We start from the raw sequence: 26,267 nt of genomic DNA on the forward strand, positions 1-26,267 counted from the left end.
TCGGTCCAAAAGCGGGGAGGAACTCTATCAGGAAAGGTTGAGAGACCAATTAAAAGGTCTTTAAAAATGCATCCAATGTGAGGACTTGACTATCTCATTTCTCTCCAGTCTAATGGGTCAGGGGTGAGGCAGGGCAGTTGCCAAAATTGTTCTGAGAGAGAGAAGGCTGCTGAAAAGCAAAGTGACATCACTGTCTGTCTTTCTATGGAAAGAGGAGACAAAATAGTATGATTTCCCCATAGTTTCCGGGCAGGGGAGGTATGGAAAGCAGGTAGGACATCGATGGAACTTAGGCTGTTAGGTCATTTGTTTTCCTTTCTGTTCTTTGCCACTTAGGTGAGTCCTGAAGTCTACAGGTGAATGTTTAGTTTAGTGGATGCATGCTCTTTTCCTCCTATGCAAGGGAAGGGAAGACACAGCCAGCCTGGATTCCAGGGACCTTGGGAGCTGGGGGGAGAGAAGTACAGTCTGGGTCAGCAGAGCTGATGCCAGCAGAAGTGAAGCAGACTGTTCTAATTCAGGCTTATCTAAATCCCTATCTGTAGCTGAAACTAGTCCAGCCACAGCTCTCTAATATGAAAAGGCTCCAGTCTTCTTTCAACTCATGTTAATTATTGACTCCAGTTCTGCTATAGATTCTCTTTTCCTTCTTAACCTGGTTCTGTCCCACGTTTTGATGCATTTAGATCTCTGGAGATTTTTTATTTTTTATTTTATTTTATTTTCTGCTATTTTAGGGCTGCACCTCTGGCACGTGGAGGTTCCCAGGCTACGGTCAAATCGTAGCTGTAGCCAATGGCCTATAGTCTCGGACCCAGCAACATGGGATCTGAGCCACATCTGCAACCCACACCACAGTTCACAGCAACGCCGGATCTTTAACCCACAGAGGGAGGCCAGGGATCGAACCCACATCCTCGTGGATCCTAGTTGGGTTCGTTAACCGCTGAGCCACGAAGGGAACCCCAATCTCTGGAGATTTTTAACAACTTTTTTCCTAGAATATTTATCCTATTTCCATGCTTCCAATTTTAATTTTATTGCATAAATTAGAAGTGAGGAAAATAACATTTGAAAGAATTCCTTAGGAAAGTAGCTACCTTGTACCATTTAGGGATCAAGGGTTGCAGCTCAGAGATATATTACCATCTCACCTCTATCACTTCTTGGGAATATTAACAAAAACATCTCATTTATGCTAAGGTGTCAAAAACATGACTTTTTGAACCTACAAACAGAAACAGACTCGAATATTTCAAAACCAAACTTATGGTTACTAAAGTGGAAACATGGCAGGGGGGCATAAGCTAGGGGGTTGGGATTGACATATACACACTACTGTGTATTAAAAAAAATAAGTAACAAGGACCTACCATATAGTGCAGGGAAGTATACTCAATACTGTGTAATAATCTATATGGAAATAATCTGAAAAAGAATGGGTATATGTATATGTATAACCGATTTACTTTACTGTACACCTGAAAATAACACAACTTTGTAGGTCTATACTCCAATAAAACTAAAGACAACAACAACAACACAAGAACAAGACTTTTTTTCCTATCCTATTTACATGTTCTCTATATATTTCTTGCTCACGTGTCACTATTATCTCTTCCAGTTCCTGAAACTGCTCCTTTCATTAGGAATATTGAAAGCGCCAGTCCTGACACAGTGGAAGTCAGCTGGGCTCCACCTCAATTCCCAGGTGGACCTATTTTGGGTTATAACTTAAGGCTGATCAGCAAAAATCAACAACTAGATTCAGGGACACAGAGAACCAGTTTCCAGTTTTACTCCACTCTAGCAAATACCACTTACAGGTAAGAATTAAGTGGTGCACAAAAAATGTAACCAGCATGTGAGCAGACATGATAATTATTTAAGAAATATGGCTAAAAAAGGAGTTTAAATGTATTTTGATAAGTCCCATCGACTTTGTGCTGTTGTTAGTTTGAAGTTATTGTGGTTTTCCTCAAGTATGTATGCTAATTAGATTACACCATCCTTAGCAAAAACATTTTAAAGCATTTCTATTATATTCAGAGATACATATAAATATGGGCTAAAAAGACATCATAAGCACCATTAAATATTATTTCTTTATTTAATCCAACATGAACAAAGTAAGGAGGTAATATTATTAATGATATTTTTGTATTAACTATTCAGGGGATTATTTTATTATTATTAGCTTTTCTAGCATTTACCAAGACCTCTTTAAATTAGGGCATGAATGGGGGTCATGCAGATAACAGAGTTCAGTTTTTGACCTCCATGACCCTGAACTATTCAATGGGGAATGCAAACAAGGATGTGATTTATGGTCATTTTAGTGCTGAGCAGTGACACCAAGTAACTAGATACCAGCATTGCCATTTTATCCTTTAAATAGAAATGTTATTGCTGCTTCTATTTTTAGCTCATGTTCACACCATGCCATGTAAAACCCAACTCTCCAAATCGTTTTTGGAACAGGTTTTCTGTTGCAGCAGTAAATGAAGTTGGTGAGGGGCCGGAAGCAGAATCTAGTATTACCACTTCATCCCCAGCAGGTACAGACCTGGGTGCGCCTTCTGTTATAGAGGACTTGAGGAGGGTTTGAGGGTGGGTTCAGATTGTAGAGGTCCTGGGTCATCTGGTGCTCCCCAAGACCTTACTTGTTTTGCCCAGATAAATACTCTTTTGAGTACTTGGTAAGTTTTCAGTTTTAAATGAGTCCCAGTATTTGACAAGTAGGAGTAAGTTGTTACTGTATTTCACATTAGCATTGAAAATTTTTTTTAAATTTAAGAGTTAAAAAAATGGCCTCAAGCAACCTTTTGGTTTCAGTTAAAATCATTAGTGATTATGACTCACATTTACACACCTAAACTTTCTGCCCTAATCCTCACTTTATATTATGTACCATCATGTAATACAGATCAGATACCTTTTTCTTCCAGTCTCCTTAAGGTTGTAAAACATATCTAGACTCAGTAAGTTACATTTTACCATTTTGAATATTCAATTTACCAAATTAACTTTTCTTATTATTTTGCAAGTACCTTTTTTGTTTTTGTTTTTGTTTTGGTTTTGGCATGTTAACAATTGCCCTGAGAGACTGAATACTTACTGCAAAACACCCTTGTGAGCAAAATAATAAAATAAGATGCTTTCTAAGAAGCACTGGAAATATTTGGGGGAAGCTAGTTAAAAGAGTTTGGAGTAACACACAAAGATTCGGAATTCTAGGAGTCCGTTTTCTATTTTCACAGGAACCCCATTTGCTGGCTTGATCAGCCCTTCTCTGAATCTGCACACGCTTATGCCAGGGGGTATTAAATGTCATCCATCACCAACCTTTAGTTTCTTTGGCTGTCACTAGACTGTAGGAAAGGAGAAGTATTTTTGTTATGCAAGAAGCATCCAAAGGGCGAGTTAAATATAGAGCAGGCTTAAGGTCCTCGTTACTGTGATTATTGCATAACGTTTACTAATTACCCTAAAAATGTTCATCAATGTACACTGCCTCAGTCTCCAGTTGAAGAAAAGGGCAAGCAGAGTTCTGCAGTCCTCAAATTTTACTCCTCTACAGACTTTTCTCCTGCCTCAAAGGGAGAGATAATTGAAAACAAAACGGAGAAAACCAATGTCTGTCTGTCTGTATATGTGTGTTATGCAACAACCCCCTCCAGCCTGTGCTGCACCACCTCCACCAAACAGTCATATTCCCATGGCCAAGGTTGATGAGCTGAGCTCCTATTTGGGCAAGGCTGTTGAGAACAGGGATACCACATGTGACATTATTTTGAGGGCATTTAGGGGCACATAACACAGAAATCCTGCTTCGTTGACCCTGCACTTCCCCACCCTGGTCATAGGATGTGATTTATACCACAGTTAAAATACCCCAGTGCCTTCAGAGAAAATCTGACCAGCCTTTTTCATGTGCTAGTCCCCTTGTTTTGAAGGGTGGTATTTATTTTTTTTCATGTGAATGTGCCTATGGTTGGTCTAGCTGTCTGTAAATCATGTTGTTGTTTTAGTTCAAGAAGAGGAACAGTGGCTCTTTTTATCCAGGAAAACTTCTCTGAGAAAGAGATCTTTAAAACATTTAGTAGATGAAGCACATTGCCTTCAGGCAGATGCTGTACGCCATAATATTACAGGTGAGTGTAACAGAGAAAAATGTTCCTTTAGTGGGAAAAAAAAGATCCAGTTTGACTTCAATGTTAATCCCTTTATTAAACATTAAAGATGTAAATTCTCTTTCATGTTAAGTGTTCTGTCTGGTTGCTATACAATAACCCTCGTGTGTTTGCATGGTTCTTCCAGGAATATCAGTGAATGTCCACCAGCAAGTTGTTTATTTCTCTGAAGGAGCTGTCATATGGATGAAGGAAGCTGCCGACATGTCTGATGTGTCTGACCTTAAAATTTTTTATAGAGGTTCAGGATTAATTTCTTCCATCTCCGTAGACTGGCTTTATCAGAGAATGTATTTCATCATGGATGAACTGGTTAGTCTGAGAATTTAAAATGAACAACCAGATACTGATACTCTTATGCATATCTTGGTACATTTACAAGTAAATATAATTCTTCCCTTCATTTAATATTTATTATTAAACACTCATTGAGTATTTACTATGTTTTACACTAGGTTAGCAATGAATCATTGATCTAGTCTCTAGAAAAATCTAGATTTTACCTAGTACTGGCCCTGATCTATCATTAAGTCATCTTTATTGTGATTTTTCAGAGCCATGAGTTTATACTAATGATAATTCATCTTTTATAAGATAGTGCTGTAACCTGAATTATCACTAGGTGAAACTGCCAAAATCAGCTGTAAGCATTTTAAGCCATATAATCACCATGGATAACTTCAGTAGATCTCTGAAAATATTGTTTTACTGAAATCTTTGAGAAAACCCAGATTTGCTGTGTTTCAAGTTTCCTTCTTTGAAAGGGACAGCCTGGTTACTGTCACTATGGCTGGAAGCCCATAAGCTTGGATACAGCTTAAATATTAAAAATAGTTGAGTGCCTCCACAAGCCAGGAAAATAGGTACTTGTATTTCGTGGATACCAGGAGGATATAAACACATCAGGATATCAGGTAAAGAACTGGCTTTCAACGTTTTGTGTGTGTGTTTTAGAAAAGTGCTCTGTGACTAGTGAAATGCTAAGCACAGAACAGTTTTTCAAGAAATACTCATTGGCCAAATTGAATATAGACACTCATTCTGCTGATACACTTTTCTTTAGGTATGCGTCTGTGATTTAGACAACTGCTCAAACACTGAGGAAATTACTCCTCCCTCAATTATTGCACCTCAAAAAATTGTGGCTGATTCGTACAATGGGTAAGTGTTAGCCTTGCAAATGTGAACTCCCTTCCTCTGGCAAGAATCTTGGGGAAACTTGCTTGCTAATAACATCCCAGTACCAGATAAGCCAATCCACGTATATCTTACTTCACATTTAATTAAATCCAGGCAGTTTTCATTCTATAGAGCCAAAAGGAAATTTCTTTCAAACTCGATCCACAGCTTCTCTAGGTAAGTAGTTTTCTGTTTCTCCTTCGCAAAATGGCAGTATATGGGGAAAGACCTCTTGTCTCAACACAGGGACCTGGGTTCTAGTCTTGGAGTTGTCACTACTTTATGCATGACTCAGGGTCTTATTTCCCCCTCAGTATTCCCCATGAGAAGCCTTTCCTACCTCTTGTTCATCTTTTCATTGCACCATTTTCTTTTGCTGAGCAATTCAGCACCAGTTCATTTTATTGGACTGGTCAGCACATCTATCAGGATTCTAGCTTAGAGAGAATGCTGTCCGCATCCACTTTAGGAAACAAAGTGATGGTTAATAAGGCGGTAGTTTGCATTACAAATAACTATTTTATCCCCCTGCCACAAAGGAAATGGACACATTTTATCTCAGTTGTTAGGCTAAATTGGAGTAGAACTTCAGGAAAGTAACTTAGTATCTGTGATGTTTGCTTTACCCATCCATATGGAGAAGACAGTAATACCCAGTTGGGGTATTTTGAGGATGAAATAAGGTATTCACTGTGAATGTATTATATGAGTCCAAATGCTCATAAATGTGAAGGATGAAAACAAAGCAAGTTATTTTGGGGTTATTGTTTCTTCCTTTAAAGAAAAATTGTTCTTGGAGTTCTGGTCGTGGCTCAGTGGTAACGAACTTGACTAGTATCAGTGATGACATGGGTTCCAACCCTGGCCTCACTTGCTGAGTTAAGGATCTGGTATTGCTGTGAGCTGTGGTGTAGCTCGCAGATGAGGCTTGGATCCTGCGTTGCTATGGCTGTGGCATAGGCCAGCTGGTGCAGCTCTGATGTGACTCCTAGCCTGGGAATTTCCATGTGTGGTAGGTGTGACCCTAAAAAGCAAAAGCAAAAAAAAAAAAAAAAAAAAAAAAGTTATTTGGGTGTTTTGCTTTTTCGGCCTCGACCTGCAATGGCTGGATATGGGATCTCAGTTTTAAGATCAGGGATTGAACCTAGGCTGCGATGGTGAAAGCTAGAAATTTTTTTTTTTTTAGGGCCATACCTACGGCATATGGTTGTTTCGGGTTAGGGGTTGAATCAGAGCTGCAGCTGTTGGCCTAAGCCACAGCCACAGCAACTGTCAGATCCGAGCCGTACCTTCGACCTACACCATAGCTCACAGCAACCACAGCAACACCTGAGCCTTAACCAGCTGAGTGAGGCCGGGGATTGAACCTGCAACCTCATGGATACTAGTTGGGTTCGTTATCTCGTTATCGTTGAGCCACAATGGGAACTCCAAAGTGACCAATCCTAACCACTAGGCTTTCAGGGAGTACCCTGGGATTATCATTTCTGAAATATGACCAGCTAATTATAGGTAACTAATAAGCAAGGCCAATATTTGTAAGACTAAACATTTTTCTTTCCTGTAGGGATAAAGTTGTTTTCATTTTGAATGAAAAAAAAAAAAGCCCATAACACTTTTTATCTTTCACAAATTGGCTTTCTTGTTCATTATTGACTTAAAAATCAAGATTTTCTATTCATATCTTTCATAATTTATTTATATATACATTTTAATGTCCTAGGTTTGAATGAATTATTGAGTTACAGAATTTTTTTTTTTAAGCCTTGTGATGTAGGACAAGTCCTTTGGACTCTTTGGATATTATTTTCTTCATTTGTAAAAGTCTAAGATCCTGTGAAATAAATTTTGTTGCTGGCAGTTACACAAAATGACTCATTCTGAGGATAAGGAACTTCATTCATTAAATCAATCACTCAAAATACATCTCAATGAGGTCTTTGGTGGCTCTTTTTTCCATTAGGATAAAACTGATTTGTGCACAGATTTGGAAATGTGACTAGAAAATAGAACAATAATAATTAATATCTATTGAGCACTTGATATATGCTTTTTTTTTTTTTTTTTTTTTTTGGTCTTTTTAGTGCCACACTCGCAGCATATAGAAGTTCCCAGGCTAGGAGTTGAAACATGGAGCTGTAGCCACTGGCCTATGCCACAGACACAGCAATGCCAGATCCAAGCTGCGACCTACACTTCAGCTCAGGGCAACTCTGGATCCTTAACCCAGTGAGCAAGGCCGGGGATCCAACCCATGTCCTCATGGATACTAGTTGGGTTTGTTATGCTGAGACATGACAAGAACTCCGATACGTGTTTCTAAGTGCATTACTGCCAATAATTTATTTAGTCCTTGTAAAGCCTTGTGAGGTAGGTACTTTTATTATCCCAGTTTTATAGAGAGGAAAGCAAAGCACAGGTTAATTTATTGACTGCCTAAGGTCATGCATCTATTTTGCACTGGAATCGGTATTTGACTTCTTGCTTCAGGGCCTGTCTTCTAATCATCTCCCTATATAATGACAGAGTTTCTGTTAAAATTACAACTTTAAGCCAACCTTTGTATATAGTATTCCTAAAGAATTTCAGATGGATGAAATAGTTTATTCTTCTGTTTAAAAAGTTTTCTTTTATCTTGTTATTTTGTACCACTGAATCATTCACTCATGGAGTTTGTCTTTATGATAAACCTCTTCCCTCTCCCCTCATCTCTGCTTCTTCTCCCTTTCACCTCCATCCTCTCCCTTCCTACATCCAGCTCTCCTTACCTTCCTTCTCTTTTTCCTTCCCCTCCAAAGTGTCAATGAGGGTTAAAGATTTGCCCTCTTTCCTGCTTAGGTATAAGAATTATAACCTTCTGAAATCCCTTCAAATTCCCTTAACAATTTTGAATTTGGGAAACAAAAAAGGAAGTTAGGAGCCAAGTTATTTCTGCTTTTCATAGGCTACAATGTTTTCTTAAGATAAAGAACTTTAAGTTCATGTCTCAACATGGAGTTTACATCTCAGGGCATTAGTCTAACCAGGAGTCTTGAGCATGTTGGTAAATTTGGAATAGTCATCATGGAGAATAAAAGTGAGATGAAGCCAGACAGGAAAAATGATTTGATGGTTGTGATGAAAAGCTGGAATCTAGCCAGTGCATAGGATTGTAAGAAGAAAGATTTACTAAGCAAAAATATACTTTTGTCAATGTCTCTGTCCATGATTGCAAATTGTAAATTAGCTACATGCAAATTAATAATTTTATGTTTTAGTTAAAATTCTATTTATAGATTCATTCATCAATGAAATATTTTGGTAGTGTTTTCTTTTTCATTATTTTCATTATTGAAAATTCACCTGTGCAGTTCCCATCATGGCTCAGTGGAAACGAATCCGACTGGAAACCATAAAGTTGTGGGTTCAATCCTTGGCCTCGCTCAGTGGGTTAAGGATCCAGCATTGCCATGAGCTGTGGTGTGGGTCGCAGATGCAGCTTGGATCTGGCATTGCTGTAGCTGTGGCATAGGCTGGCAGCTGTAACTCTGATTAGACCCCTAGCCTGGGAACCACCATATGCCATGGGTGCAGCCCTAAAAATAAAAAATTTAAAAAAAAAGAAAGAAAATTCACCTGTATCATTACAATGATGTTTGGCTCCAAATTAGGTGTTTTTTCAAAATTTTTCCACTGGCCCCTTTCCCCCAATTGTTATTTCTTCATGATTTTGTAAAATGGTAGCCCTACTGCCTGACTCAATTGTGAATATTTTTTAAAAGCTTAGTATCCTGCAAATACAAAGTAGTATTGCTAGATAATGACTGTGTAAAATAATAGCTGTGTGGTTTTTTTTAAAAAATGGCTTAAATGTTTTCTCTTTCTTCCATTTTGTCACTCACAATTCATGGGAATATTTATTGACAGAATTAGACTTAAGAATTTATGTATTTTGAGGAAGAGTGTTTTATAATAAATAACATGTTCAGTCATATAATTTTTATATAGTGTGCTTTCCTTTAAGAGTAGATTTCATTAGAAAATCTTTACTGTACCCTTTCTGTTCTTAAATTCTGATTTCTTAAAAAAGTCATACATAGTAATTAGGAGACTAAGCATTATAAGCAAGGCTGAATTTTCCAGTGTTCCAACTTCTAATTTAAATGAATAGAGCACATCTTTAGTAAATAACTTTACCAGATTGCACCTTGGGAAACCCTGTACTTAACCACTCTGGAGATATTTTGGTGCTGATTGCCCAACAGGATAAAATGATGGGCTGAGGCCTTGATACTTAAGCATCCTTGCATTGACTCATATGGGGCTTCTTTTGCTCCTACATCAGGTATATCTTTTATCTCCTGAGAGACGGCATTTACAGAGTTGATCTCCCCGGGCCATCTGGTTGGGACTTGGAAGCTGTGCGTGTCGTGCAGAGCAGCATGTTAAAGGACTTTGCAGTCAAGCCCCAGTCCAAGCGTATCATTTACTTCAATGACACCCTCCAAGTCTTTATGTCAACCTTTCTGGATGGCTCTGCATCCCACCTTGTCCTACCTCAAGTCCCCTTTATGGATGTGAAGAGCTTTGCTTGTGAAAACAACGACTTCCTGGTCACAGATGGCAAGGCTGTTTTCCAACAGGATTCTCTATCTTTTAATGAGTTCATCGTGGGATGTGACCTGAGTCACATAGAAGAGTTTGGGTTTGACAACTTGGTCATCTTTGGCTCATATACCCAGCCGCACCCTCTGCCCAGCCGCCCACAGCAGCTCTCCGTGCTCTTCGGCTCCCACCAGGCCCTGGTACAGTGGAAGGCCCCCGCCCTCGCCATTGGAGCCAGTGAGTGTCCTGTCCCCAGCCTGGAGATTGGCCTGGCTGGAAGGAGAGGAAAGCTTGACCCACTTGACATTGTGACTCAATGTTCTTTTTTAACTTGTCTTTCTTCCTCCCTCCCACCTTCCCTCCTTTCCTTCCTTTTGTTCTTTTTTTTTCTTGGCACACTCCCATCATGTGGAATTTCCCAGGCCAGGGGTCGAACTCTCACCACAGCAGTATCAAGGCCAGATCCTCAACCCGCTGCCACAAAGAAATCCTTGCAACTCAGTTTTGAGAGCCCACATGTGACTACTTAGTCATTAACCAGAAGCAGTACTCAGCGCACTCGCTCTTCCTCTCCCTCTCTCTCTCTCACACACAGTGTTTACATATTCTGCATTTATTAGTTTTGCATTAAGAGAATCTCTATGTGTCCCATGTCTCTTCTGATGGAATGGTTGGAACATTTATTGAGTATCTTCTTGGAACCAGGCTGTGACATTCTAGTCTGAGGGAATGTATTATCCAGTGGGATGGAGCCCTTGGGTTCCATGGAGATTTTGTACCCATGGAGATCTTGCATGAATTTGAGTCACTGGGCTTGAATTTTCATCTCTGGAGAGGCAGTATGTGTGGTGGGTACACAGGTGCACTTTGGGGCCAGCCTGCATGGATTCAAAGACTGGTCTTGCCATTTATAAGCAGAATGACCTGGGCAAGTTCCTTAACCACTTTGTGCATGTTTCCACTACTGGAAAATGAAAATATTAATTACGTCTTTCTGTGAGATTGTCATACAGGCTAATTTAAGATGCATAGGTAGAATGTTTAGAACAGTATCTAGCACAAAAGCTGGCAAATTTTTTCTATAAAGGAAGGACCAGATAGTAAATGCTTTCAGCCTGGTGAGTCATATGGTATCTGCTATAGCTACCCAACTTTGCTCTTGTGGGTATGTACGCAGTCACAGAGAATATATAAATCAGTAACTATGGCTGTGTTCCTGGACAACTTTATTTACAAAAACAGGCAGTGGCTCAGATTTGGCTTGTGGGCTGCAGTTGGCCAAGTCCTGGTCCCCTAGAGTATTGAGCAAACATCGGCTGATGTTTACTTTAAGATTAAGTTAATGATGCCTGTTTGCTGTGTATCTCAAAGATGGATATAAATGAATAAACCAAATATTTTTTTTCTATTGTTTGTTCTCCTAGGAGGGAGATACTCTACTAACCCTGGGAATTATACTAGAGAGTCATCATTAAGCATTTATTTATTAGGCACCTGTACAGAACACTGTCCCTGCCCCCTCCCTCCCGAACAATTCTATGCAGCCAGTCATACAGCACTGACAAAGGAACAGTGGCCCTGATTGTTGGGCATGTCTTGTTTCTTTCTCTCTCTCTTTCTCTTTTTGCCTTTTTAAGGGCCGCACCCACGGCATATGGAAGTTCCTGGGCTGGGGGTTGAATCGGAGCTGCAGCTGTTGGCCTACACCACAGCCACAGCAGTACCAGATCCAAGCTGCATCTGCAACCTACACCACAGCTCATGGCAACGCTGGATCCTTAAGTCACTGAGCAAGGCATCCTCATGGATACTGGTGGTATTCTTAACCCACTGAGCCACAGTGGGAATTCTGCATGTTTTCTCCTTTGATGGGACAAAATGAGGGGGTGGAATGGCTGCTGTCCCAGTTATGTCATCAAAATCCCTGGAGATGAGGGCGGTCACAGGCATTACTTCCCAATTATCCTTCCACTCAAGGTGAAACTACAGATATGCCTACGGACTGTCCTTTATTTGCCCTTGCTGATAGAACTCCTGGTCAGTAATTCTCTTTCACTCTTCTGATTAGGCCCTTCTGCCTGGCAAAACTGGACCTATGAAGTGAAAGTATCAACCCAAGACTTTCCTGAAACCACTTATGTTTTCTGCAACATAAGTGGGACCATCCTTAATGTCCATGACCTTCAGAGTGCTACAAAATACAAGGTTTCTGTGAGAGCAAGTTCTCCCAAGGGACCAGGCCCTTGGTCAGAGCCCTCAGTAGGAACTACCCTGGTACCAGGTGAGAAAATGTTTGGAATTTAGGGAGTGATGCTGAGAAAAAAAAAAAAGGGTTTTTCCCTGTGTCCTTTGAAATTCCTCACCTTCAATACCGTAAAAAAATTAGAATGAGGGTGGGCTGACCCCTGCGTATATGTATTATCTGAGACTAGGAAAGTAATAAATCACTGTATGATATTTATATTTAAGCTATCCAAGATATTTTTGAACAAACTATAGAATTTGCTTCTTCTTCATGGTTTCCCCCTTTCTCATGGTTGATTAAGCAATAGCAGTTCTTGAACTCTGAACATCTCAGCGAGAGCAATTGAGGGGCTGTGGATTATGCTGCATTCTACTGTCTTGGTTGAAATAAAATGGAAAGATGACTGACCCATTTTACTACCGTTGTTATCACAATTGCTTTCAGATATTCTGAATATGACCATAGCAACCAATAGCCAAAGCAAAAAAAAAAAAAAAAAAAAAAAGAAAATTCTGCCATGATGGTGCTATTCCTATGGCGACAACATCACCACACCTTTCTGCTCATATTCAACTTCAAATATTTACATAAAAATCAGAAAGTATGTTCAATACGATAGATAATTCTTTTAAGCAGGACAATTATTCATATCCTTCCAGAATATTTTTCAAAATGCTGACTAACTTTATAAAGGAAAACTAAGGTATAACATGTATATCTAAAATCTGCCTTTGGTGATATTTCTTTCCCTGTCTTTTAACCAAACAGCTACAGAGCCACCATTTATCATGGCTGTGAAAGAAGATGGGCTTTGGAGTAAACCATTAAACAGCTTTGGCCCAGGAGAATTCTTATCCTCTGATATAGGAAACGTGTCAGGTAAACACCAAGTCCCCTGTATACTCGCATGACAGATCTCTACTCTTAAGACTTCCTGAGCTATTCAACAGATCAAAAGAATCAAGTGTTTTGGTATTAGGTCAATAACGAAAGAAAAAAAATATTGGCTGAACTATACTGCCAGTGACACCATTAAGAAAATGTCAGTTCTCCAGAAGGAGTGCTATTTATTATTTCACAGAATGTGAGGTTATTTAATGATTTATGCCTGTTTCAGGGAGACTTTGATATACTTCTCGTGTATTTTAATCTGTCACTGTCGTCTCACAATAACAGCCTATATTGTTCATGAAGACAGCTATAGTTAAGTAATTTATTATGAGTTTGCTATAAAACCAGAGCACAGAACAGCTATGTCAAGTTCTAAATCAAGTGACAGAGAAAATTAAGGAATAAGTGATTAATTTTGCCTAGAAGACAGTACAGTGAAATCTTCATTCTAGGATGGTATAACAGTGTTCTTGCTTGAAGACGGCCTCTTTTTTTTTTTTTTTTTTTGTCATTTCTTGGGCCGCTCTCGCGGCATATGGAGGTTCCCAGGCTAGGGGTCGAATCGGAGCTGTAGCCACAGGCCTATGCCAGAGCCACAGCAACGCGGGATCCGAGCCGCGTCTGCAACCTACACCACAGCTCATGGCAACGCTGGATCCTTAACCCACTGAGCAAGGGCAGGGACCAAACCCGCAACCTCATGGTTCCTAGTCGGATTCGTTAACCACTGCGCCACCACGGGAACTCGGAAGATGGCCTCTTCTATAAGTATTTATTCATTTGATTTCTTTGGCCATTAAACACACCACAGCATTTCTGACCAACATATGAGTTGGACTTAGGAGGTAGTGTGGTACTAATGGAAAGAATGATGCTTTGAAATTGGCTTGACTCTGGGCTCTTCCCCTTTTTATCTGTGAGGCCTTGGGCAGAATAGATAATTTCACTGAGTCTTGGGTTTGCCATGTCAAAAATGAGGATGATTTCCACTTCAGAGCTGTGTTTAAAGAGTTGAGTGAGTCATGTAAAAGTGCCCCGGACAATGTTTGGCAAAGAGGAGATGCTTAATGAACCCCTCTCTCTACTTTAACTGATTAGATTTGGGGATAACATTATTGAAGCATTCTTGACAGATTCCTGAGGCTCTAGTGAACATTTGTGTTAGTATCTGCGGAAACATTATGTTGAGGTGCATGTCTGACTTGTTGACGCCCCCTGTTTATGTTGGCATACATGAAAAAGTAACTGCTACCGATTCACTTTGTTTTGAGACATGGATTGGTATAACAACAGCCTCTACTACAGTGACACAAAAGGTGATGTTTACATGTGGCTGCTGAATGGGATGGACATCTCAGAGAATTATCACATACCCAACATTGCAGGAGCAGGGGCTTTAGCTTTCGAGTGGCTGGGTCACTTTCTCTACTGGGCTGGAAAGACATATGTGGTAAGTTAAAGCCTGGCATTTTGGATGCTTTTCTTTTTTTTTTTCTTTTTCTTTTTTTTTGTCTTTTTTGACTTTTCGAGGGCTACTTCCCACGGCATATGGAGGTTCTCAGGTTAGGGGTCTAATCGGAGCTGTAGCTACTGGCCTACACCAGAGCCACAGCAACGCAGGATCCGAGACACGTCTGCAACCTACACCACAGCTCACGGCAACACCGGATCCTTAACCTGCTGAGCAAGGCCAGGGATCGAACCTGCAACCTCATGGTTCCTAGTTGGATTCATTAACCACTGCGCCACGACGGGAACTCCTGGTTGCTTTTCAACAATGCCACCCACTCCAGTGACTAGAATGTCATTTTCATGATTTTTTTCATTCCCGTGTATCACCTGTGTTATTCTTTATTTAATATTTGTCTCTAAACCTACTCACTTTAATTAAATTGTATTTACGTGTAAAGGAAATTTTATATCAGTATTTGGTATATTACTTATGTATATTTGAAAGTATCTTAAAATAAATACATTAAAATGTTCACTGGGGGTTGGTGTCTTGGGGAAGATGGCACACTCCAAAGGCATTGATTAAAAGAAACTAAGTAAGGGGACCATTTTCAAAGATGTGGACAAGACTAAGGAAAATGAGCAACAGATGGTGAAGCATGCCCTGGGCTGGCAAGTATGGGAGGTTATGATGACCCTCAGGCATAAGGGACAAAGGAAAGGAGGAACTTGGTGAGGGTTGTAGCTTTAGGAGAGCTGCTGACATGTAAACCAGCCTCTGCCAAAATGTATGGTCTGGCGAGAAGGGATACAGAGGTACTTATGCACCCCCTTTCCTCTTTCCTTCTGCTCCCTGATCTTCTTCCACTGGTCATTTCCATTGGCGACCCTCTCTGCGAGCCAGAGAACAAGGGAGCTAGGTCAATGTCAGGCTCAGGGGAACAGAGGAGGGTAGAGAGGGCAGAGAGTGGGCCTGGGGCCAGAGGAAGACACCCTATGCATTGTGCGGGGGTACATGTTGAAGAAAAGGTTGGTTGATGATGAGACCACTGGTCTTACAGATCAAGAAATATGGTACAGAAATAATTTTCTCATCGGGGGGCACATGTCTATTTATTTCTTTATTCATTGTCTGTTATCAAGAAATTTAGAGCCTTGAGAATAGGCACCATAGAGAATAAAAAGAAAATAGACATGTCTCTACTCTTTATAGAAAATATATCAGTTTTATTGAGACATAATTCATGTACCATAAAAGTCACCCTTTGATTAAGGAAAATGCAGTGGTTCTTAGAATGTTCGGCATTGTGCAACCACCACAATGGTTTGATGACATAAAAATACATTCATGAATTAATAGAGGCAGCATACAGAGTAGTATATTTAGAAGAAAAGCAGTATGGTACAGTCTGAATTCATGAGTGCCACAGACTTGTACTCAGAATAGAGCTAAATAGGGTTAATCAGAGAATGCTCCCCAAAATGGGTTTAGTTTGAAAATAGTTTTAGAGGAGGAAGTGGAAGAGCGGTATAAAAACTGGTTTCAAGTATTTATTTTCTTTGTCTCTTATAAAACTGTTTTACTCCATGAAAAATTATTTGAATTTTTTGAATCCAATTTAGTTGTGAAAAAATAGGAAATAGAAATCTTTTTTAGGTTTATTATGAGGGTTATAAGAGCTAATAGTTTAAAAATTAAAAAAAAAAAGAACAGTGCCTAGTACATAATAGGTACTCAATAATGGTAGTAATTAATATTTGGGAGATACAGTGACAGAGCAGAGCAGGAGTTTACATCTCCTTAAGGGAGTCTAATCAAATACGTTCTTATCTAGCAGTGTGTTGGTTGTCTGGATGTATAATTAGGAAGAGCAAGTACTTTAACTCAAAATAAAAGTGTCTCCTATTCTTTTTAGAGAGATGAAAAGGAATAAGCTTCCTTATAACTTGTAATTTTCTCATAACTGTTATGTTTCCAAGACTAGGCACACCCCCCAGCTCATAGTACCAATAAATATTTGTGGTTGGACAAATGAAGAGGTGAATGCAATAACTGACTATTGCAATAAACTATTCAGAAATAACAATGCCATTTGAAAATCATTAACTGACTTATGATTTGTTTTACAGATACAAAGGCAGTCTGTATTGACAGGACACACAGACATTGTGACTCATGTGAAGCTGTTGGTGAATGACATGGTGGTCGACTCAGTTGGTGGATATCTCTATTGGACCACACTCTATTCGGTTGAAAGTACCAGGCTAAATGGGGAAAGTTCCCTTATACTACAGGCACAGCCTTGGTTTTCTGGGAAAAAGGTGACATATTAAAAATAAGATCTGGGAGTTTCTGCTGTGGCATAGTGGGTTAAGGATCTGACTGCAGCAGCTCAGGCTTCTGCAAAGGCATGGGTTTGATCCCTGGCCTGGGAACTTCCACATGCCATGGGTGTGGCCAAAAAAAATCTGATAATTTAATAATGCTAAATAGTGCTATTGTATATTTATGATAATATTGTTTCTGCTTATTGTGAGTCATTCAGGTAGAAACTGAAAGGAAATACTGTTATGGTAAGATCTTGGTATAACCAAAATTTCTCTAAGTTGTATTTGATTGTCATAATTAATTAAGTAAATTAAAACATAATATGGAGATTTACACAGTTTGCTTTATCTTGAATAGACTCACAGTTTAAGAGCATTTTTTTTTTTTTTGGGTGCATCCATGGCATGTAGAAGTTCCCAGGCCAGGAATCGAACCTGTGCCACAGCAGAGACTTGAGCCACTTCAGTGACAACAACAGCTCCTTAACTCACTGTGCCACCAGGGAATTCCAGGAGCATTTTAATTTCTGTCTGTTTTTATAGTCTTTAGGAATTCTATTTGATATTTTAGAGCTTCTTATTTTGTGATGATTAGGTGTTTTATTATTTTCAATCAATTTCTGGTATTGACTGCTCTAAAAACTGTGTAACTCCTAGGAAAGTTATTTGACTTCTCTATGTTTGTCTCCTTATCAGAAAAATGGGAATATTACCAATTGTCCTATCCTTAGGCTTGTTGTGAACATTAAATGAGATAATTCATGGGAAGTAGTGAGAATAGTTCCAGGCACATGGTAACTGCTCAATAGTTGAGTTCATTATTTTGAAGCTCATACTACAAAATACACTGATATAGAAGTGGTTCCAAAAGTTATTTTTACTTCCTCAGCTTCTAGAAGCAATATCTATTCTTCTTGATCCTATTTAGTTGCTCTCTAGATATCCATCTAAATTTCTGAATTTTGTTTTTTCTAATCATCATAATATATGGCCACTATAGAAAATTTAGAAGTTACAAAAATTACAAAAGAAAAGCAGAAATAACCTATTCACACTATTTCTATCAAGGATAATTCTTAAAAATTTCTTATTTTTTAGCCTTTTTTTGTTGTCAATGAGATAAAATATACATAACACAGACATATCATTTATAAACAAACAAATTGCTGAGTCATTTGACCCTTGATTTCATAGGATATATTGGATAAGATTCCTAACATTTGCATATATAGATTCTAACACAGATATTTAAAAGAAATGGAAATTTACACACCAGACTGAGATTAATCACTCCTGTCAAATAATGAAAAGACTCCTTAATTCTATTTTGGAGCCACCTGAGTCTAAATAAAAAGAAAGTATATTTTTTATGTCTCCATAAAAAATGTTAGGAGAAAAAACTTTTATTTTTGTAAAAGGATTTTAATATAATAGCATCAGAGAGACGGGACTAAGATGGTGGCGTAGAAAGGACTGCAGTTTACCTTCTCTCATAAAAACAACAAAATTACAACCAACTGCTGAACAACTTTCAACAAAATAGACTGGAACTATCAAAAAAGATATCCTATTTCAGAATACAAAGAGAAGGCCACAACGAGATGGTAGGAGGGGTAATTACATGATATATAGGCGACTCCATATCTGCTGGGCAGGAGGCCCACAGACTGAAAAGTAACTATACTGCAGAGGCTCACCCACAGGGGGCAGACAGCAGTCCCTTCCATCAGGAAGCCTGCAGCAAGCCACCATACCAACTTCAGCCACAAGGGGGCAGACATCAGAAGCAAAAGAGGCTACAACGTTATTGTCTGCAAAAAGGAGACCACACCAAAAATCTATACAAAATGAAAATCCATAGAATTATGACTCAGAAAAGGGAGCAAGAAAAAACCAAAGAAAACAGCTAAGTGATCTAGAGATTACAAACTTCCATGAAAAAGACTTTAGACTGATGAGAGTAAAGATGATTCAAGATCTTGGAAATAAAATGGAGGCAAAGATTAATAAATTACAAGAAACATTGAGAAAATAAATAGAAGATTTAAGGATTAAGCAAGAAGAGATGCAAAATATAATAACTGAAATAAAAAATTTACTAGAAGGAAACAACAGCAGAATACAGGAGGCAGAAGAACGAATAAGTGAGGTGGAAGACAGATTGGTGGAAGTCACCAATGCAGAACAGAAAAGAGAAAAAAGATTGAAAATAAATGAAGACAATCTAAGAGAATTCTGGAACAATGTTAAACACACCAACATCTGTATTACAGTGCCAGAAGGAGAAGAGAGAGAGAAAGGGACAGAGGAAATATTTGAAGAGATAATAGCCGAAAACTTTCTGAGCATGGGGAAGGAATCACTTTCTCAAATCCATGAAGCACAATGAGTACCATATAAAATAAACCCAAGGAGGGACACCCTGAGACATGGATTAATCAAACTGACCAAAATTAAGGACAAGAAGAAAATATTGAAAGCAGCTAGGGAAAAGAAATAACATACAAGGGAACCCTGATAAGGTTATTGGCTGATTTTTCAGCAGAAACTCTGTAGCCAGAAGGGAGTAGCACAATATACTTAAAGTGATGAAAGGAAAAAACCTCCAACTAAGATTATGCTATCTAGCAAGGCTCTCATTCAGATTTGAAGGAGAAATCAAAAGCTTTACATACAAGCATGAGCTAAGAGAATTCAGCACCACTAAACCAGCTTTACAACAAATACTAAAGGAACTTCTCTAGGTGGAAAAGAAAATGCCACAAGTAGAAACAAAAATATTACAAATGACAAGGCTCACCAGTAAAAGCATACACATAGTAAAGGTACGAAATCATCTACACACAAATATGCTACTAAAATGAGAAATTATGAGAAGAGAAGGGTATAAATTCAAGATACTGGACATGCAATTAAGAGACCAACAACCTAAAACAATCTCATATATATAGAGAGAGTATATATAGCCATGAGCTATGGTGTAGGTCACAGATGTGGCTTGGATCTGACATTGCTGTGGCTGTGGTGTAGGCCAGCAGCAACAGCTCCGATTAGACCCCTAGCCTAGGAACCTCCATGTACTGTGGGTGCGGCCCTAAAAAAGATTAAAAAGAGAGAGAGAGAGAAGAGAACAAAAGAAGAAGGGAAGAAAAAAGACCAAAAAAAAAATCCAAAACAATTAATAAAATGGCAATAAGAACATACATATCAATAATTACCTTAAATGTAAATGGATTAAATGCTCCACCTAAAGATATAGACTGGCTGAATGGATACAAAAATGAGACCATATATATGCTGTCTTCAAGAGACATAGACTTCAGTTCTAGGGATACATACAAATTGAAAGTGAGAGGGTGGAAGAAAATATTCCATGCAAACAGAAATCAAAAGAAAGCTGGAATAGCAATACTCATATCAGACAAGACCTTGAAGAATATTATAAGACACAAAGAAGGACATTAAATAATGATCAAAGGATCAATCCAAGAAGATATAAGAATTGCAAATATATATATAAGGTAACTGCTAACAGCCTTAAAAGGAAAAATTGACAATAACACAATAATAGCAGAGACTTTAACACCCCACTTACAGCAATGGACAGATCATCCAGACAGAGAATCAACAAGGAAACACAGGACTTAAATGATGCATTAGACCACATGGACTTAATAGATATTTATAGGACATTCCATCCAAAATCAGCAGAATACACATTCTTGCAAGCACACACAGAACATTCTCTAGGATAGATCACCTTCTGGGCCACAAATCAAGCCTCAGCAAATTTACGAACATTGAAAACATCTTTTCTGACCTCAATACTACATGACTGGAAATCAACAACAGGAAAAAACTCCACAAACATGTTGAGACTAAACAACATGCCACTAAACAACCAATGGATCACTGAAGAAATCAAAGAGATATTAAAAAATATCTAGGAGCAAATGACAACAAAGACACAACAATCCAAAACCTATGGGATGAAGCAAAAGCAGTTCTAAGAGGCAAGTGTATAACAATACAAGCCTACCTCAGGAAACAAGAAAAAGCTCAAATAAATAACCTAACTTTACTCCTAAAGCAACTAGAGTGAGAAGAACAGACAAAACCCAAAGTTAGCAGAAGGAAAGAAATCCTAAAGCTCAGAGCAGAAATAAATGAAACAGAAATGAAGAAAACCATAGAAAAGATCATTGAAACGAAAAGCTGGTTCTTTGAAATGATCAACAAAATTGATAAACCCTTAGCCAAACTCATCAAGAAAAAAAGAGAGAGGACTAAATCAATATAATTAGAAATAAAAAAGGAGAAGTTACAATGGACATCACAGAAATACAAATAATCATAAGAGATTACTACAAGCAACACTATGCCAATAAAACAGACAACCTGGAAGAAATGGAAAAATTCTTAGAAAAGTACAATCTTCCAAGACTAAATGAAAACAAAATAGAAAAGATGAATGAACCAATCACAAGTACTGAAATTGAAACTGTGATAAAAAACTTCTAACAAACAAAAGTCCAGATGGCTTCACATGTGAATTCTATCAAAAATTTAGAGAAGAGTTAACACCTATCTTTCTTAAACTCTTCCAAAAAATTTAAGAGGAAGGAACACTCCCAAATTCATTCTATAGGGCTACCACCACCCTGACACCAAAACCAGACAAAGACACCACACACACACGAAAGAAAATTACAGGCAAATATCACTGATGAACATAGGTGCAAAAATCCTCAACAAAATTCTAGCAAATTGAATCCAGCAATACATTAAAAGCATTGTACTCATGATCAAGTGGGATTTATCCCAAGGATGTAAGGATTTTTCAATAGCTGCAAATCAGTGTGATACACCACATTTACAAACTGAAGAATAAAAACTGTATGATCCCCTCAATAGAAGCAGAAAAAGCCTTTGACAAAATCCAATCCATTTCTGATGAAAACCCTCAGACGAATGGGTACAGAGGGAACTTACCTCAACATAATAAAGGCCATATATGACAAACCCACAGCTAACATCATTCTCAATGGTGAAAAGCTGAAAGAATTCCTGCTAAGATCAGGAAAAGGACAAGGATATCTGCTGTCACCACTACTATTCAACATAGTTTTGGAAGTCCTAGCCACAGCAATCAGAAAAGAAACAGAAATAAAAGGAATCTGAATTGGAAAGCAAGAAATAAAACTATCACTGTTTGCAGATGACATGATACTGTACTTAGAAAATCCCAAGATACTACCAGAAAACTGTTAGAGCTCATTAATGAATTTGGTAAAGCTACAGGATACAAAAGTAATACATAGAAATCAACTGCATTGGAGTTCCCGTTGTGGCGCAGAGGTTAACGAATCCGACTAGGAACCATGAGGTTGTGGGTTCCGTCCCTGCCCTTGCTCAGTGGGTTAAGGATCCGGAGTTGCCGTGAGCTGTGGTGTAGGTTGCAGATGCGGCTCGGATCCCGCGTTGCTGTGGCTCTGGCATAGGCTGGCGGCTACAGCTCCGATTAGACCCCTAACCGGGGAACCTCCATATGCCGCAGGAGCGGCCCAAAGAAATAGCAAAAAGCCAAAAAGCCAAAAAGCCAAAAAGCCAAAAAAAAAAAAAAAGAAATCAACTGCATTTCTACATACTAACAATGAGAGATCAGAAAGAGAAATTAGGGAAACAATCCCTTTTACCATTGCATCAAAAAGAATAAAATACCTAGGAATAAACCTACCTAGAGAGACAAAAGACCTGTACTCTGAAAATCATAAGATGCAGGTGAAAAAAATAAAGATGATACAAAAAGATGGAAAGATATACCATGCTCTTGGATTGGAAGAATCAATATTGTCAAAAATGACTATATTACCAAGACAAGGAACAGAGTCAATGCAATCCCTATCAAATAGCCAAGGACATTTTTCACAGAACTAGAACAAAATATTTTAAAGTTTGTTTGGAAGCACAAAAGACCCAGAATAGCCAAAGCCATCCTGAGAAAGAAAAATGGAGCTGGAGGAATCAGGCTCCCTGACCTCAGATTATACTACAAAGCTACAGTCATTAGAACAGTATGGTACTGACACAAACATAGAAATATAGATCAGTGGAATAGGATAGAAAGCCCAGAATTAAACCCACACACCTACAGTCAACTAATCTATGACAAAGGAGGCAAGAATATACAATGGAGAAAAGACAGCCCCTTTGATAAGCAGTGCTGGGAAAACTGGACAGCTACTTCTAAAAGAATGAAATTATAACACTTCCTAACACCATACACAAAAATAAACTTAAAATGCATTAAAGACCTAGATATAAGACAAGATACTATAAAACTCTCAGAGGAAAACATAGGCCAAACACTCTCCAACATAAACCACAGAGATATCATCTCAGATCTACCTCGTAGAGTAATGACAATAAAAACAGAAATAAACAAATGGGACCTAATGAAACTTAAAAGTTTTTGCACAGCAAAGGAAACCTAAAAAAATGAAAAGACAACCCACAGAATGGAAGAAAATATTTTCAAATGAAGTGACTGACAAGGGATTATTCTCCAAAATATATAAATACCTCCTGCAGCTCAATACCCAAAAAAAAAAAAAAAAAAAATCAAAAAATGGGCAGAAGATCTAAACAGACACTTCTCCAGAGAAGACATACACATGGCCAAAAAACACATGAAAGATGTTCAACATCACTCATTATTAGAGAAATGCAAATCAAAACTGTTATGAGGTACCACTTTACACCTGCCAGAATGGCCATCATCAAAAAGTCTACAAACAATAAATGCTGGAGAGGTTGTGGAGAAAAGGGAACCCTATTACACTGTTGGTGGGAATATAAATTGGTGCAGTCACTATGGAAAACAGTATGAAGATTCCTCAAAAAACTAAAAATAGAACTACCATTTGATCCAGCAATCCCACTCTTGGGCATCTATCCAGAGAAAAATATGACTCAAAAAGATTCATGTACCCCAATGTTCATTGTAGCACTATATACAATAGCCAAGACATGGAAGCAACCTAAATGTCCATTGATAGAGGAGTAGATCAAGTAGGTGTGGTATATATACACAGTGGAATATTATTCAGTCATAAAAAGGAAAGAAATAATGGCATTTTTAGCAACATGGATGGACCTAGAAATTATTATGCTAAGTGAAGTTAGAAGTGAGACACTAATATCATATGCTATCACTTATATGTGGAATCTAAGAAAAGGGTATAATAAACTTATTTGCAGAATAGAAACTGACTCACAGACTGAAAAACTTACGTTTACCAAAGGAAACAGGTTTGCAGAGGAGGGATGGGCTGGGGGTTTGGGATGGAAATGTTGTAAAATTAGGTTGCAATAATGGTTGTACAACTATAAATATTATAAAATTCACTTAAAAAAGATAATGGTATCTCAGGAGGACTGTATTGTCCATCCCTTAGGCTTTGTCAGTAATCTCCTTGCTCTCAAGATCTGGTCTTTGAGATGTTTCTACTCAGGATAGCTCTGGAGTAGCCCTGGGGACTTTTCAATAAAAGAGTGAATGACTAGATTTCTCAGAATGTTTTGGGGAAAGACATTTTTCTTTAAAAATCCATTCCAAAATCCTTTCACAGGTGGCTAGAATTGTTGTTGCTTGTGCAAATCTGTGTTCTGGTTCTGTGGTTTGCTGTCTATTCAACTAATGCTCGTGGATGCTTTGAAGTTAATATATTTTGCACCAAGCAAAGCTATCTCACTGTCATTCCTTTATGTGTTACTCATAGATGTATCCTGGAGTCATAAGATATTTTTCAATCAGTAGGTACAATAAAATAGCCAATCATTTATAGAAAGACTCATTTGTGTGATGAAATGGGAGAATAAAAAGAGATATTCATCTAAAGTGAGAAGACACTTTTTGCCACATCTGATATGTCAGGCTCATAGTATATGGTACATTTTACCAAAGGATGAAACTTAAAGGTTTTAGTTTGGATCAAAGGGATTCTTTCCAAGGTATGGGAGTTATTAGACATAACAATGGTTACCGAAGATTTATGGAATGCCCTCTGACACTTTTTAAATATGGGCCCAAATTGTTGGTATAAAGGAATGGAATGATAACACAACCCCTGAGTTTGACCTATAGCTGAATAGTTTCTGTATTCCAGCAAAGGGAATTGTAGAATGTCCTGATTCAAGAAAAAAATAGAGTTAATATGAAATTTACAAAACTCTAGTATATCTCATTATAAATAACCAAAAAATATTAACCTGGTTTCACTGTAACTGGAAAAATTATCAGTCAATCTCTTTTAGTCTGAAGCACGGACATAATTCAATTCCCCAAAGGCTAGGAATTGCTAGAATCATTTTTTACCTTTTGGGAAAAAAGTAGGTTGATTTTTTTGAAGACAGAAGGCTGTGATTTGTATGATGATTGAAGGCTTTTATAGCCATAGGCCTTAAGATTATTTCTTTGTAGGAAGACTTGGGCAATCTCTCAGCAAGTATTTTTAGTTCTTGGATACTTTATTATATTCTTTTCATAGATTCATTATTTTTGTTTATATGCTGCATCTTGCTAAAGATGTAGTCATCAACTTTGATCCTATCTGATACCTTTCAGCCTCTAGATCTGCTATAGAAAGACTCCACTACTCAGCTCAAGCATTCTCAACTCATTTGAAAAATACCTCTAAAGCAAAGAAAGCAAAAAATAGCCCTTAGATTTAACTTCTATTTCATGCACTCTATTTCATAGGAAAAACAGTCTTTCCTCAGGTGTCACCTAGACAACTAGACCTAGAATTAAGACATGCATTATAACAAGACAAAGAGCAGTAACAAGAGGTTTTCATATGTCAGCTGGAAATGGGACTTCATAATACACACTGTTTTATATTTTAGAAAAGTGTCAGGATGTTTTTGGCTATAATTAACAAAAATGTAATTCTAAATGGATTGAATCATTGGTTCTCAAACTTAGTGACACATTGGAGAATTTGAAGACATACCCGGCGATGTGGTACCATCTGCAGAGATTAAAATTTAGCAAGAAGCAGACTGAAATGTTTAAGGAATTTCATAGATGATTCTAATATTCAGCAGTGTTTGAGAACAACCGATTTAAACAACAATCAAATTAATTGGCTTATAGCAAGCTTTAAGCAAGGCCTGCCTGGCACAGTGGCTCTAAGTTCCTTGTTCAGTAGGACCTGGAGTGTGGTTGAAAATTTGTATTTGTAGCAAATTCCCAGGTGATGCTGATGCTGGTGGTCCAAGAATCAAACTTTGAAAACCACTAGAGCTCGGTATATAGAAGTGAATAACAATAGTTTCTGCCATTTGAGGATTTTTAGGAAACAAGTGCTTATATCCAAATTATAAAGTACTGG

The 26,267-nt window shown here is 38.1% G+C and overlaps 1 protein-coding gene across 10 annotated transcripts in view; it reads left to right on the forward strand.

Annotated features, from left to right (window-relative positions):
* Positions 1-26,267, forward strand: part of ROS1 (ROS proto-oncogene 1, receptor tyrosine kinase) — a 125,908-nt gene that overhangs the window by 24,112 nt on the left and 75,529 nt on the right. For 7 of the 10 annotated variants that reach the window (XR_002343222.1, XM_021089102.1, XM_021089087.1 and 4 more), the window contains exons 8-17: positions 1,625-1,826; positions 2,482-2,558; positions 4,032-4,154; positions 4,321-4,505; positions 5,257-5,354; positions 9,697-10,193; positions 12,025-12,237; positions 12,970-13,080; positions 14,364-14,542; positions 16,675-16,866. Coding sequence is in view for 9 of the 10 variants with exons in the window: in XM_021089102.1 (XP_020944761.1) it covers positions 1,625-1,826; positions 2,482-2,558; positions 4,032-4,154; positions 4,321-4,505; positions 5,257-5,354; positions 9,697-10,193; positions 12,025-12,237; positions 12,970-13,080; positions 14,364-14,542; positions 16,675-16,866 (1,877 nt within the window). In the remaining variant the exon portion in view is untranslated. Of the gene's footprint in view, positions 1-1,624; positions 1,827-2,481; positions 2,559-4,031; positions 4,155-4,320; positions 5,108-5,256; positions 5,355-9,696; positions 10,194-12,024; positions 12,238-12,969; positions 13,081-14,363; positions 14,543-16,674; positions 16,867-26,267 lie in introns of those variants that run through there. The other 3 variants (XM_021089129.1, XM_021089132.1, XM_021089122.1) reach the window with 2 other exon arrangements.

The sequence above is a fragment of the Sus scrofa genome, chromosome 1, assembly GCF_000003025.6.
Source record: "Sus scrofa isolate TJ Tabasco breed Duroc chromosome 1, Sscrofa11.1, whole genome shotgun sequence".
NCBI classification, from domain to species: domain Eukaryota; kingdom Metazoa; phylum Chordata; class Mammalia; order Artiodactyla; family Suidae; genus Sus; species Sus scrofa.